General features: G+C 52.8%; 2 protein-coding genes and 1 pseudogene across 2 annotated transcripts; 1 reads left to right on the top strand and 2 right to left on the bottom strand.

Moving 5' to 3' along the window:
- Window positions 1–1,318: 1,318 nt before the first annotated feature.
- LOC131084913 (mas-related G-protein coupled receptor member D-like) lies at window positions 1,319–2,203 on the bottom strand (annotated as a pseudogene).
- A 3,034-nt stretch (window positions 2,204–5,237) lies between these two features.
- LOC131084914 (mas-related G-protein coupled receptor member A1-like) lies at window positions 5,238–6,233 on the top strand. The gene is given in 4 exon segments (XM_058026678.1): window positions 5,238–5,418; window positions 5,421–5,684; window positions 5,687–5,931; window positions 5,934–6,233. Coding segments are annotated over 4 exon segments (990 nt in total).
- Window positions 6,234–8,862: 2,629 nt separating this feature from the next.
- Window positions 8,863–9,783, bottom strand: LOC131084525 (mas-related G-protein coupled receptor member H-like). The gene has a single exon (XM_058026067.1). It carries the CDS (start codon window positions 9,781–9,783, stop codon window positions 8,863–8,865), a length of 921 nt encoding a protein of 306 aa, XP_057882050.1.
- Between the last annotated feature and the right edge of the window lie 3,064 nt (window positions 9,784–12,847).

Consider the following 12,847-nt stretch of genomic DNA (forward strand, 5'->3'; position numbering starts at 1 on the left):
GTCCAGGCTTCTCTTGCTTCCTTCGTCCAAGTGGCTACTAGAAGATCATCCACATACTGCAACAGCCTCCTTTCCTCTTGTGGAGCTTCCCGGGACTCTGGGTCTTTGCAAGCTGTTCTCCAGTCGGAGTGGGGAATCTTGAAGCCTTCAGGCACACGGACTATGTGAGCTTGTGTTTGAATGCAAAAATTTTCTGGCTGGCTTCGTGGATAGGGAGGCAAAAGAAGGCATCTCTTAGGCTTAAAACAGTGAACCAGGTTAGCTCAGGTGTTAAACAAGTTAGTAAGGTATATGGATTTGCTACTACAGGGTATAAATTCTGTGTTATCTTATTGACAGCTCTTAATCTAGTACTATCAGTTATTGGGCTGATTACAGACTTTTCACTTTTTTTAGACACTTCACTTAATTCAGAATGGATCTTTACTCTGTCTCATTTCCTTCCCTTCTCTGAGAGAGGTCACTGTTCCTACAGCAGCAGAGGGATGCTGGTGGTGCTGCTGGCACTGGAATGCTGGCAGTGCTGGCAGTGCTGATGAGTCAGGTGGCTGCTTGTCAGGAGTAACTCCTGCTTAGGGAGGAGCTCTGGGATCATTGCCAAAGCCTCCCCTGGGACCAAAGAAGCAGAGCTGAACTGCTCCCTATCCTATCCTATCCTATCCTATCCTATCCTATCCTATCCTATCCTATCCTATCCTATCCTATCCTATCCTATCCTATCCTATCCTATCCTATCCCATCCTATCCCATCCTATCCCATCCCATCCCATCCCATCCCATCCTATCCCATCCTATCCCATCCTATCCCATCCTATCCCATCCTATCCCATCCTATCCTATCCTATCCTATCCTATCCTATCCTATCCTATCCTATCCTATCCTATCCTATCCTATCCTATCCTATCCTATCCTATCCTATCCTATCCTATCCTATCCTATCCTATCCTATCCTATCCTATCCTATCCCTATCTCTGTACCCCATTCCCACCCCGTTCTCCATCCTCACCCCATCCTATCACATCCCACAGCTTTCCCAGATGGAGCTGCTCCCCCACTCTGAGTGTGGCCTGTCAGGCTCTGCTCTCCTCTGGCTTTGCCAGCATCCAGACCCCTCCAACCTCTTCTGACACTCTCCTGACCCCTCCAGCCCCCTCTGACACCTCAGAACACATCCGGACCTGATTTTTTTTAACCGGACAGCCCCACTCCTGGCCCACTCCACCAGGAACCCTGGCAGAGTTCCTGCTCCTCTTGGCCACAGCGTTCTGGGACCCAAGAGAGAGGAGGGAAGCCCAGCTCCAGTGTGCTCCTCAGGATCACACAGGATGATAAATGTGCCTGGAGCCAGTGCAGAAACAGATTTGGAGGCCTGCAGTGGTTTTGGGGCAATTTGGGGCAATGAAGGGTTTGATGGTGCTGTGGATGCAGGTGAACAGGAAATAAAACTTGGAGGGCACAGTGGTGTAGCTGAGCTCCTGCAGGAAATTGCAGAGGATGAGGGGCAGAGTGAAGAGCACAATGAGGCAGATAACAATGTCCAGCTTCTTGGGTTGCTGCTGTTGGGAGCCAGGCTTCAAATGAGTGAAGAGGATTCTGCTGGAAATGAGCATGAAGAGAGCACCGAGGAGGAGGTTGAAAGTGTGTATGGAGCTGAGAGATACCCTGCAAAAATCAGGTTGCTCAAACATGCACAGGGAAAGCATCATAGCAAAGACAATGATGAGAGTGACTAAGAATGCCCTGAGCAGGGCAAGCATGACCTTCAACAGCTGCTGGGAATGGTGGGAGCAGAGTCAGAGCGAGCAGTGGATGGACCGGCACCTCTTGATGCTGATGAATGTCAGTGTGCACAGCCACACGCTGTAAGAAAACAGTGACGTCCAAAAAAGGAACTTTATATATGACAAGGGCATGATGTTGCAACAGGACACATCCCCCACCAGGAAGAGCACAGTGGCGGGCAACAGAATGAGGAGGAAGAAGAAGTCCAGAAGAGTCAGCATGAGGATGTAAAGGATGGTGCTGCTCCTGGATGAAGTGCAGGAGCCAAGGAGCCAGAGCACAGCCCCGTTCCCAGCCAGCCCACAGAGGCAGATGAGCAGTGTCACACCGTCGGTGGCCACAGTGGTGACATCTGTCTCACACAGATCATCTCCTTCAGTGGGTGAGGCAGGAGATGGGGACACGGTGCTCATCTCCATGGATGGATGCTGGGCAGGCAGTGGGATGTGGCCCCTGGCTGTGGTCAGAGTGGCTGGGCAGTCAGTGCTTGGAGAATCCAGGGATGGACCATGTGGCTCCTCAGCAGCTCCCTGCAGTGGGAAGGATTCAGTGGGGAGGAGTGAGATGTGCAGGGGAGGAAGGCAGAAGAAATTGTTGTGTGAGAGAGGGAGTGTTGGGCTGTTTGGCAGCGGATGTGGAAGCAAAGCTCAGGGCAGAGGAGGGGGAGCTGGGCAGGGCACTGCAGTCACCGGGAGAGGGTGTCAGGAACCGAGCAGCTGCTGCAGGAGAGGAAGGTGGGGTAGGGAGGAAGGCAAACATTCCACTGACCTGTTCCCTGTGGGGCAGCAGCAGGCAAAGGGCTCTGTGCAGATCAGCGGCGCTTCCTGGTCCCTCTTGCTCCTTTGGGATCCATGTCCTAAAGCGGCTTCTGCCAGGTCAGGGACATGAAGGAAAAAGTGCCCAGATCACCAGGAGCTCCCCATTCCTGTCCTGCTGGCTCCTCTCTCTGTGCCCTGTCCTCATGCTGCTCCCGAAGGCTCGGTGGGGTCATAGGGCAGGTGGAAGTTGTTTTCCAACTTCAGCTACATCAGAGCTCCACTCCTCCTGAGTTACTTATCTTGAACATTTTTTTCCTTGCACCAAAGTAATTGGCTTTTGTCACAAGTCCACATGAAGGATTTTGCAAATGGCTCCTCATTTTCTTCTGATTAGAAACATTCCTTCCTTTCAGAATGTCCCATACTGCAACTGCCTTCTCTTTACCATTCCTCATTTCTCTTCCCTGAGGGGTCATTGTCCCTCCAGCAGCAGAGGGATGCTGGTGGTGCTGGTGGCACTGGAATGCTGCTGGCAGTGCTGGCACTTCTGGTGAAGCATCTGGCTGCTTGTCAGAAACTGCTCCCATTCTGGGAAAAGCTCCAGAACCATTGCCAAAACTACCCCTTTGCCCAAAGAAGCAAATCTGAGGCAAGAATTCCCATTTTTGCATTCTCCCCCAGGCTCACAGAGCCCAAGGGAAGGACAGCACTCAGTTGCTTGCAGCCAGGCTATCAGCACTTGGAGCCCACCCTGATTACTGCCAATCCCCATGATGATGCAATGAAAGCTATCAGGGACCAGGGTGCTGTGAACTCCCTGCCAGCCCTTCACCAGAGCTGCTCCTGCTCCTCCTCACTCCTGGGAACACTTGGGGTCGTTTGTGACACCTGATCCCAGACTGTCCCTTTGCAAGCAGAGATTACTGCCACTATACCAGATTGCTCCAAACCCCATCCAGCCTGGCCTTGGTGACTTTCAGGGATCCAGGGACAGCCACAGCCTCACAGTGCAGCCTGTGCCAGGGCCTCAGCACCCTCACAGGGAAGGATTTCTTCCCAAGATCCAATCTGACCCCACCCTCTGTCAGTGGGAAGCCATTCCCCCTTGTCCTCTCACTCCATGCCCTTGTCCAAAGTCCCTCTCCACCTCTCCTTGGAGCCCCATCAGCTCGTGGATCATGAAGTGTTTGCCCTTGAAAGGATTGGGCTGGTGAGGGGATGTGAGATTCCATAGCTGGGGACACAAACATGGTGTCAGCAGGGAAGAGAGATGACAGGTCTGGTCCCAGGGCCAGCAGTTTCCAGGAGAAGCATCCCAGATCCCTGAGGCACATATCAGCCTGGGTGGGAATCATCTCACCTCAGCTTTCTAGGAATTCCTTGGAATTCACTGTAGGCTGCTGTCTGACTGCCAGAGGAGTGCAGAAGATGACTGAAATGAAATCTGCAATTTTCTAAGGATTAAAGCCAAGAGAGCAGCATGGATTTGCCTCTGATAAGAAGTGACATTGCTGACATCCTAAATCGTCCCTGTGCTGTGTGCCTGTGCTGCAGCCCACACACAGAATTTATTATTGCACAAATCTGTTTGGAAACTCTGTGGTGAAGGGGATGTGCCACTGAAATTGTGACATACACACGGCAAAACTAGATTTGATTTAGAAAGAAAAGTTTAACAGGACATTTGTAGTGCAGGGTCCTAAGGATTCAGCCAAGGAATGAGAGGGAACAAGTTCAGGCAGTTCAAAAGACAAAAATTTTGGAACTGGGGTTGCTTTAAAAATCGAAGAGAAGCTGAGATGGAGCCCAAGTGCTTTGGGCACAGGTGTGGTTGCTGAGGCTCTCTCCCGTTGCTCATTTCCCGGGCAGAGTGAAGAGCAGCTGAGGAGCAGAGCCCTGAGCCCGTGGCAGGCTCTGAGGCAGCTGCCTGTGTGTGAGAGCCCTGGAGAACACGAGGCAGCACGGAGAGCAGGGGCTGTGGCAGGAGCTGGGACAGAGCCCGCGCCGGACGCTGCTCGGGCTCAGCCCGCGGGCTGCGCTCCCCTTTCCCAAGGGACCATTCCAGGGAACCTCCTGCAGATCCCGGCCCAGGGACAGCAGCTGGAGCCTGGCAGCTGAGGGCAGGGCACTGCGGGCAAGTTCTCCAGGCTGCCAGAGGAAACCAGGTCAGACTCTTCTCTTCCACCTTCATCAGGGCCCCCTCACTGGGTGGAACCTGGTTATTGATTTTGGGGGCAGAACTGAGGTCTGTAGGGAATTCAAACCTATAAATAGTGTGGGAAAAGGGAGGGAATATTGAAAGGAGTGTCCTGCTGAAGGAATCCAGCAGCTCAGTGATATCAACTGACACCTGAGAGTCCGGCTCAGATCCATCCCAAAGGCATTTGCTCTCTGATATCTCCATGGGCAATCCTCTCCTCTCTCCTCCAATTGTTTTCCTGCTCCAGCTGTGTCCTGTCCACAGCCAGGAAGGAGGTATCTCTGAGGTTTTTGTTCCAGGCACACAGGACCAGGCTCCCACATCCTCCTTGCCATCTGTCCTGTCCCTCACCCCTCCCTGTGCTGCTCCACATGGAAGCTGTGGGTGGGAAAAGATGGGAAAGCCACGTTTGGGGGGACAGCAGCGTTGCTCTGGTGTGTCTGTTTGTCACCCCTGAAGCTTTGTGAGGGCAGGAGAAGCAGCAGAGGTGTCACCATGAGCACTTTGTCCCCTGGCACGGAGGGAGCCAGCCCTGCCTGCTGGAGCCAGCCCGGTGGGAAGGCATCCCAGGGGAGCTGGAATGAGGAGAGCCACGACAACTGGAGCCAGTGTGACAACAGGCAGTGGAGCAAAGTGCCTGTCCTGCTGCTGCTGCTGCTGCTGTGCTTGTGTGGGATGGTGGGAATGGGGCTGTGCTCTGGCTCCTCAGCTTCTGCATCCCCAGGAACCCCATCACCCTCTGTGTGCTCAGCCTGGCCATGGCTGGCTCCACCTTCCTGCTCACCATCACCCTGGGGATATTTTCTGTCCCAGAGAGCTTCTGCCACCAGCTGGGCTCGTGGGCTGTGACAGCTGGGCTGAAGGTCCCCATCCTCTTGGCTTTCACTGCTGCTGTCTCCTCTCTGACAGCCCTCAGTGCTGTCACAGCTCTGTTTGTCCTCCCGTGTCGTGCTGGCCCTGCCCCTGCTCCCAGTGCTTCCCGGTGCTCCTGTGTGCCCTGCTCTGGCTGCTCTCCTTCCTGCTCACTGCCACCCTCCATTGCTGCCCTTTGGTGCCCATGGCCTTGGTGCTGAGCTGCCCCTTCTCAGTGCTCAGCCTGCCCTGTTCTGCTCTGGCTCTGCTGGCCAGGCTCCTGTGCTGCTCATGGAAACAGCTGCCAGGGAAGCTCTGTGCCCTGCTCCTGCTGCTCCTGTCATCTCCTTCCCCTTCCTCACTGCTGATTTTGGGCACTGGCTCTTGCTGAGGGCGTTTGACTTCTCTGTCTTTGCCCCCACCCCCTCTCTCCTGCTCACCTGTGCCCAGAGCAGTGCCCTCCCTCTGATTGACTGCCTGGCTGGGAGCTGTGCAAAGGAATTCACCCCCTCTGGTAGTGTTGCCTTGCAGAGGGCTTTTGAGGCTTTAGTGTCAGAGCCAGGGCATAGGGACAACACAGGGGAGTCATCATCAAGTGAAATCATCATGAGAAAGAGTCTGCATAAAAGAGAACCATAAAATATCTGGAGTTGGAAGGGAGCCACAAGGAGCATGAAGTTGAGCTCCTGGCCCTGCACAGGACATGCCAACAATCCCATCCTGTGCCTGAGAGCATTGTCCAAATGCTGCTTGAGCTCTGTTAGGCTGATGCTGTGCGCAGCAGGGGAACTCCTGCCTGGGGCTGTTGTGGGTGACACCAGGAATTCTCATGGAATGGTTTGGGTTGTGTCCTGGTTTAGGGTAAATTTGGGAGGAAACCTTCAAATGGGATCACTCTAGAAAAAAAAACTCAAGCAGCCCCTCCCCCAGCTGGTTCAGGAAAATATTTCCTAGGAGAAAGGTGGAAAAAACTGTTAATTTAACAAGCAAAGTATTCACAAGCATAAGAAATGAAAACAATATGAAACAATAAAAGCTCTTGCTGTTCTGAAGAGTTGGCAAAATTCAGTCCTTGTTGTGGAGTGCAGTTTGGCTCACTCAGTCCCTTATCAGTCCCTCTGGTGCTGGAAAATGCCGTGTCCCAGGCCCCGGTGGGCCACAGGTGTGAGCTCCCAGTGCTCTTCTGGGTTTTCAGTCCAGAGCAGGTTTGATCACTTCCAAGCAAAAGGAAAACCACAGTCTAGGGAGCTTGTCAGCCTCAGCCAGCTGCAAAAGCTTAAAAGCAAAGGAGAGCTCTGTGCTGCATGTCTGTGCTGCAGACAGCACGGTCTGGGAGCAGGAATGGGGAGGAGTGAGCGCAGCTTCTGAAAACAAACTGCTGCATCTGCTCTCCCCCTCTTTGCTCAAGAACCAGTCTGAAATGTGCAAAACCTATTTCTGGGCGAAACAGATGAATGGGGATAAAATTCAGCTCATAAAGTCACCCAGGACAGGTTGGAAGGAATAGTAGAGATCACCTCATTCCATCTCTCCTTCTTCTATGGGCAGGGACACCCAGGAAACCTTTTCCTTTGAAGTCTTGCTCTTTTGAAAGGAAGCTCAGGTGGGGAGTTGCCTGGGTGACGCACAAGACAAGGAAGGTGCTGGGAAGCAGAAAAAGTTCATGGAAGGATAATGGTCCTTCTGAACTTGCCTTGGGAGGGACTCCCTGGCTGAGTTGTTCTTCCCTGGACAAGAGGTTCTACCTTGGAAAGTTTTGGGTTTCCAAAGGACAGGAAATGGGAGTCAGGGAGAGAAAAACCCCCTGAGATGTCAAAGTCTGTGTCTTCTGTTAATCATTAACAACTCTGTTAATAAATGCTCCATAGCTGTTTAAGCTTATGTGCGTCTCCAAACCCTGACTCCACACATGACTTTCACCCTCACTTCCCTTTCCAGAAGCAGTGGCACATTGGTTTTTCCTGGATTTAAGGCAATCGGGAAAGGAGGGACAACTTCCCCCTGAGCAAGAGATGTGGCTGCTGCCCAGGTCTCTCCCAGGAGGAATCAGGAGCTCTTGGCACTGCCAACATCATCCCAACCATTGCAGGCACGTGCCTTAGGAAGGGCTCTGGTATGAGACAGGGACCTGCCCTGCTCCCAGACCAGCGAGAGGATTTAGAATGGGATAAAAGAAGGAAATGAGCCATTTTGGACACTGTTTAGCAGGGACAGTCTCTGAAGGGAAGCCTGGATGTTGTGTATTCAACAAAGTCAGGGGCTGGAATTACTACAGAAGCAAACAAAAGTATGAATGCAAACTTCATTGAGGGGTAGTTACAGACTGAGGAAGATCAGGAGAGGCTGGAGTGTGGCTGGAGCTGCTGTGCAGAGTGGCTGTCCAGCTCCTCCTGAGGGTGGCCAGGTTCAGGATGGAGGTGCTCAAGGGCTTCCCTGGACACTGATGCTGGGGAACCAGAGGATGGATGGCCCCATTCTGCAGAAGAGCAGCATAACCCCCTAATTTCTGTGCAATTCAATGGTCCAAGCATCTGGTGATGGGAATTTCCATATTCCGTGTACTTTCTGGATACAGGCACAGGAGTGCAGTGGAGTTCACTATCGATCCTGCACTTTACTCAGAAGGATGTAATTCTGGAATTCAAGAATGTGAGACATTCCCACTGAAAGCATAAGGGAATGTTGCTGTCCCTCCCCAGCTCTGCAGCCCTACCTGGTGTCCCTTCCCATCAGCTGGGAATGCAGGGCTGGCTCTGCTGGACAGAAGGGGAAGGATGCTCCCTGTGATCCCAAGCCCTCTCCTGCCATCCAGAGGCACCAGCCCTGCAGGGATTTGGGAAATCACTGCCACCCTGTGCTGGGTGTGTCCCCAGGGATGAAGGTGTCCCATTCTTTGCAGGCAAGAGCTCCCTGATGAAAACACCAAGGAACTCATCTGCTGAGCCAAAGGAGATGCAGTTCATTCCCTGGGGCTGAGGCCATGAGGGTCATTGCATGGGGAATAGAGCTGGGGAACAGCACTGAGCCCAGCTGCACTGCTTGGAGCCATGTGGATCCAGGAGGGAGGAGGAAAGCCATGCTCCAATGTGCTCCCTGCAGAGCATCCCACAAAAATCACCCAAGGCAATGCCCCTGCTCCCTTCTCCTGCAGGAATACACCACCTTGGAGAGCGTGATCCTGTGGTTATTTATTTATGAGGTGACTCAAGGAAACCCTCAGTCTTCGTGCCAAGATCCTTCAGTAGAGCAGTGGAAGGGATCAGCAGGCTCACACTCCCGTGTCCATGTCAGGATCATCACTGTGGTCAGTGTTTTCTTCTGTCTCCTCAAAGACCCTCTGGAGGGAGAGCCGAAGGGATCTCACAGAGCAGGGCCTCTGGCACCTGCCCACCAGGAAGTAGATGAAGGGTTTGATGCTGCTGTTGATGCAGGTGAGCAGCAAAACAACATCTGAGGACACAGTGATGTAACCAAGCTGCTGCAGGAAATTCCAGATGAAGATGATGCAAGTGAGGAGCACAATGATGAGGATAACGATGTCACGCCTGTTGGGTTGCTGCTTCTGGGAGCCCCACTTGGCCTTAATGAAATCAACTGTGTGAAAAATGACCACAGGTGCAAGAAAGAAGAGGAGGTTGAAGGTGTACATGGAGATGAGAGCTGCCCGGCAGTGCTCCTGCTGGTGTGATGGGCACAGGAATGTCACTGTGGGAATGACATTGAAGAGAGCAAAGAAGGCCCAGAATTGGACCCTGTCCAGGACCCACAGTAGGCGCGGAGGAAGGTCACAGCGGCAGCAGAGATTGCAGAGCTCGTTGATATACCACACATCGCTGATGTTCATCAGCCAGAAGAGCCCCCAGTATAAAGACACCACTGAGAGCTGGAAAAGGAAATTTAGGTACAGCAGGGGCAGGATATGAGAGCAGGATATGTCCTCCACCAGGAAGAGGAGGGAGGAGGGGGCTGCAAAGAGGAGGAAGAGAAAGTCAAAGAAAGCCAGGTCAAAGAAGCCAGTGTTCCCGCTTTTCACGTTGAGGAGGCCAATGACAGCCCCATTCCCAGCCAGCCCACAGAGGCAGATGAGCAGTGTCACACTGTGCATGGCCATGCTGGTGACATCTGTCTCACAGAGATCATCTCCTTCAGTGGGTGAGGCAGGAGATGGGGACACGGTGGTCACCTCCATGGATGGACGCTGGGCAGGCAGTGGGATGTGGCCCCAGCTGTGGTCAGAGTGGATGGGCAGTCAGTGCTTGGAGAATCCAGGGATGGACCATGTGGCTCCTCAGCAGCTCCCTGGAGAGGGAAGGACTCAGTGGGGAGGAGTGAGATGTGCAGGGGACGAAGGCCGTAGAAAATGTGGAGTGGGGAGACGGAGGGTTGGGCTGTTTAGCAGGTGATGCCGAAGCAAAGCTCAGGGCAGGGGAGGGCGGAGCTGGGGAGGGGCCTGCAGTCAGTGGGAGAGGGTGTCAGGAACAGAGCAGCTGCTGCAGGAGAGGAAGGTGGGGTAGGGAGGAAGGCAAACATTCCACTGACCTGTTCCCTGTGGGGCAGCAGCAGGCAAAGGGCTCTGTGCAGATCAGCGGCGCTTCCTGGTCCCTCTTGCTCCTTTGGGATCCATGTCTTAAAGCGGCTCCTGCCAGGTCAGGGACATGAAGGAGAAAGTGCCCAGGTCACCAGGAGCTCCCCATTCCCGTCCTGCTGGCTTCTCTCTGTGCCCTGTCCTGGCGTTGTTTCCCAGGGCTTGGTGGATTCATGGGGGGAGTGGGGGAATCGAAAATTGCAACTTTGGCTACTTCAGAACTCAGAGTTATTTCTGTTGGGTTGGGTGTGGGGTTTTTTTTTTTTTTTTTTTTTTTTTTTTTTTTTTTTTTCTTTTCCTACAGCACAAGTGGCTTTTGTCATAAACTCTAAATGAAGATTTTTGTGATAGTCTCCTTATTCTCTCCTGATGACAAACACTCCTTCCCTGCAGTGTCCCATTCTCAAACTGCTTTGCCTCTCTAGATAGGTTTTTATCATTCCTTCCTCATTACTCTTCCCTGAGGGATCATTGTCTCTCCAGCAGCTGGGGGATGCTGGTCGTGCTGGAATGCTGGCAGTGCTGGCAGTGTGGTGAGGCAGCTGGGCGCTTGTCAGAAACACCTCCTGTTCCGGGAAGGGCTCTGAGATCATTGCAAAAACATGCTCTGGTCCGAGGAAGCACAGTTGAGCTACTTCCTCCTTCTATCCTGATCCCATCCTCATTCCTGCTCCCCATCCCCATCCCCATCCTATCCCCATCCTATCCCCATCCCCATCCCCACCCCACTCTCCATCCTCACCCCATCCTATCTCATCCCACAGGTTTCCCAGATGAAGGTATTACCCTTACTCTGAGTGGGGCCTGTCAGGCTCTGCTCTCCTCCAGTGGGGAGATTTGGGATTGCAGGCATCCAGACTCCCTTCAACCCACTCCAAGCCTCTCCCGACCCCTACAAATCACTTGCAACACCCCAGACCATCCCCAGAGCCCCCTGTTCACCCCTGTGGGAATTCAGCACATCCCTCTGGATGTCCAGAGTTGCCGAGAACCACGTCGGGGGGCTTGAAGACCCGGGCATGTTGCCCAGAACAGCTGGTGGCTTGATTTTGATCCTTGCAATGAATTGCCAGCTTGGCATGGGGATGTGAAAGCCACACAGGTTTGAATGGTGTAATAATAGAATATTCACAGGGTGAAAATGCAGATTTTGGGATTTTTGGCATGCAGGTTATGGGGACAAGATGGAAGAATGAGGGCGTCTTCTTTCTTCTTCTTGTTCTCCATTTTCTGCTATGATGTGTGCACTTGGGGATGGTTTAGAATAGAAATGCACTGTCTAACATAGGTGATAGGTATTGGGAATTAAAAGTAAATATATGTAGTTTGTAGTATAAAAAGACGACAGCGCCTCGGGGGCGGTCAGAGTGCTGGTAGCTGCCGTGCCAAGCAGATCTTGGCTGGGCAGAAAGAAAATTTTGTAGATAAGAATTATTTAACAACATGAAGACTGAAAAGTGAAGAGTCCAGACTCATTCTTCAGAGCGCGGGCTGCTGCAGAACCATCCCATGCATCTCGGGGCAGAGAACAGACAGCCAGCCCGAGAACCCCAACAGCGCCGATCGTGCCCTGATCCACCAGGGACCCCCGGCAGTGTCCCTGCTCCTCCTGGCCATAGGGCTCTAGGGCCCAGGAGGGAGGAGAAAAGCCCAGCTCCAATGTGCTCCTCAGGATCACACAGGATGTTAATCGTGGCTGAAACCAGTGCAGAAACAGATTTGGAGGCCTGCAGTGGTTTTTGGGGCAAGTTGTGTAACAAGAAGCAAGAGTGCATGGCCAAGGGAAAAGTTAGAGGAAAGGTGACCTTTAATATCCGAGCACTCAGTGAATGCAACCAGCAGAGATCCCTCTGAATGATCCTCCAGGGTCAGGAGAGGACTTGGAGAAGGAGGTGGATGCATGGAAATGAGTCCTAGGAACGTGATGTTTATGTATTAGATAGGAAAGACAATTTAATGACTCTGTGTGGTTATGATAGATAAATCCCCTGTTGTAAAATCTCACCCCAAACAGAAATATGGAGAGATCCATCTGTGTGTCCTCTGCTTCCTAATGCTTCTCATTGTGTTGGAAAGTTTATTCTGGCTGATTTTGGTATCACACCCAAGTCCCATCTCCACTCCTCATGCCATGCCATGCCATGCCATGCCATGCCATGCCATGCCATGCCATGCCATGCCATGCCATGCCATGCCATGCCATGCCATGCCATGCCATCCCATCCCACCCCATGCCATGCCATGCCATGCCATCCCATCCCATCCCATCCCATCCCAGCCCATCCCATGCCAATGGGTTCCCAGTCCCTGGCCTCTCCCTGGCTGCAGGTGTGGCCTGTTGGGCTCTGCTGCTCTCCAGTGGGAGATTTGGGATTGGTGGCACCCAGAGCCCTCCTGCCCCCTCCAGCCCCTGTCTGCCTGATGCCTTGGGCTGGCTCCCTGGAACAGAGGCCAGAGCAGGTGAAGAGAATCAAAGGAGGCATTGATGAAAGGCCTTCAAAAGGTTCACCTTGGGCTCTCAAAGCCTCCGAGAGGGGCTGCACCCAAAATGGACAATGATCATGAGTTTTCCAGACAGATATAAGTCTGGTCCATTTACAAATCTGGGGTTAATCTTCCAATTACAGCTTCAGGTAATGAAGTCACTTAGGCCCAGTTTTGCCTCCCA

Source organism: Melospiza georgiana, chromosome 6 (assembly GCF_028018845.1).
Source record: "Melospiza georgiana isolate bMelGeo1 chromosome 6, bMelGeo1.pri, whole genome shotgun sequence".
Taxonomy (NCBI): domain Eukaryota; kingdom Metazoa; phylum Chordata; class Aves; order Passeriformes; family Passerellidae; genus Melospiza; species Melospiza georgiana.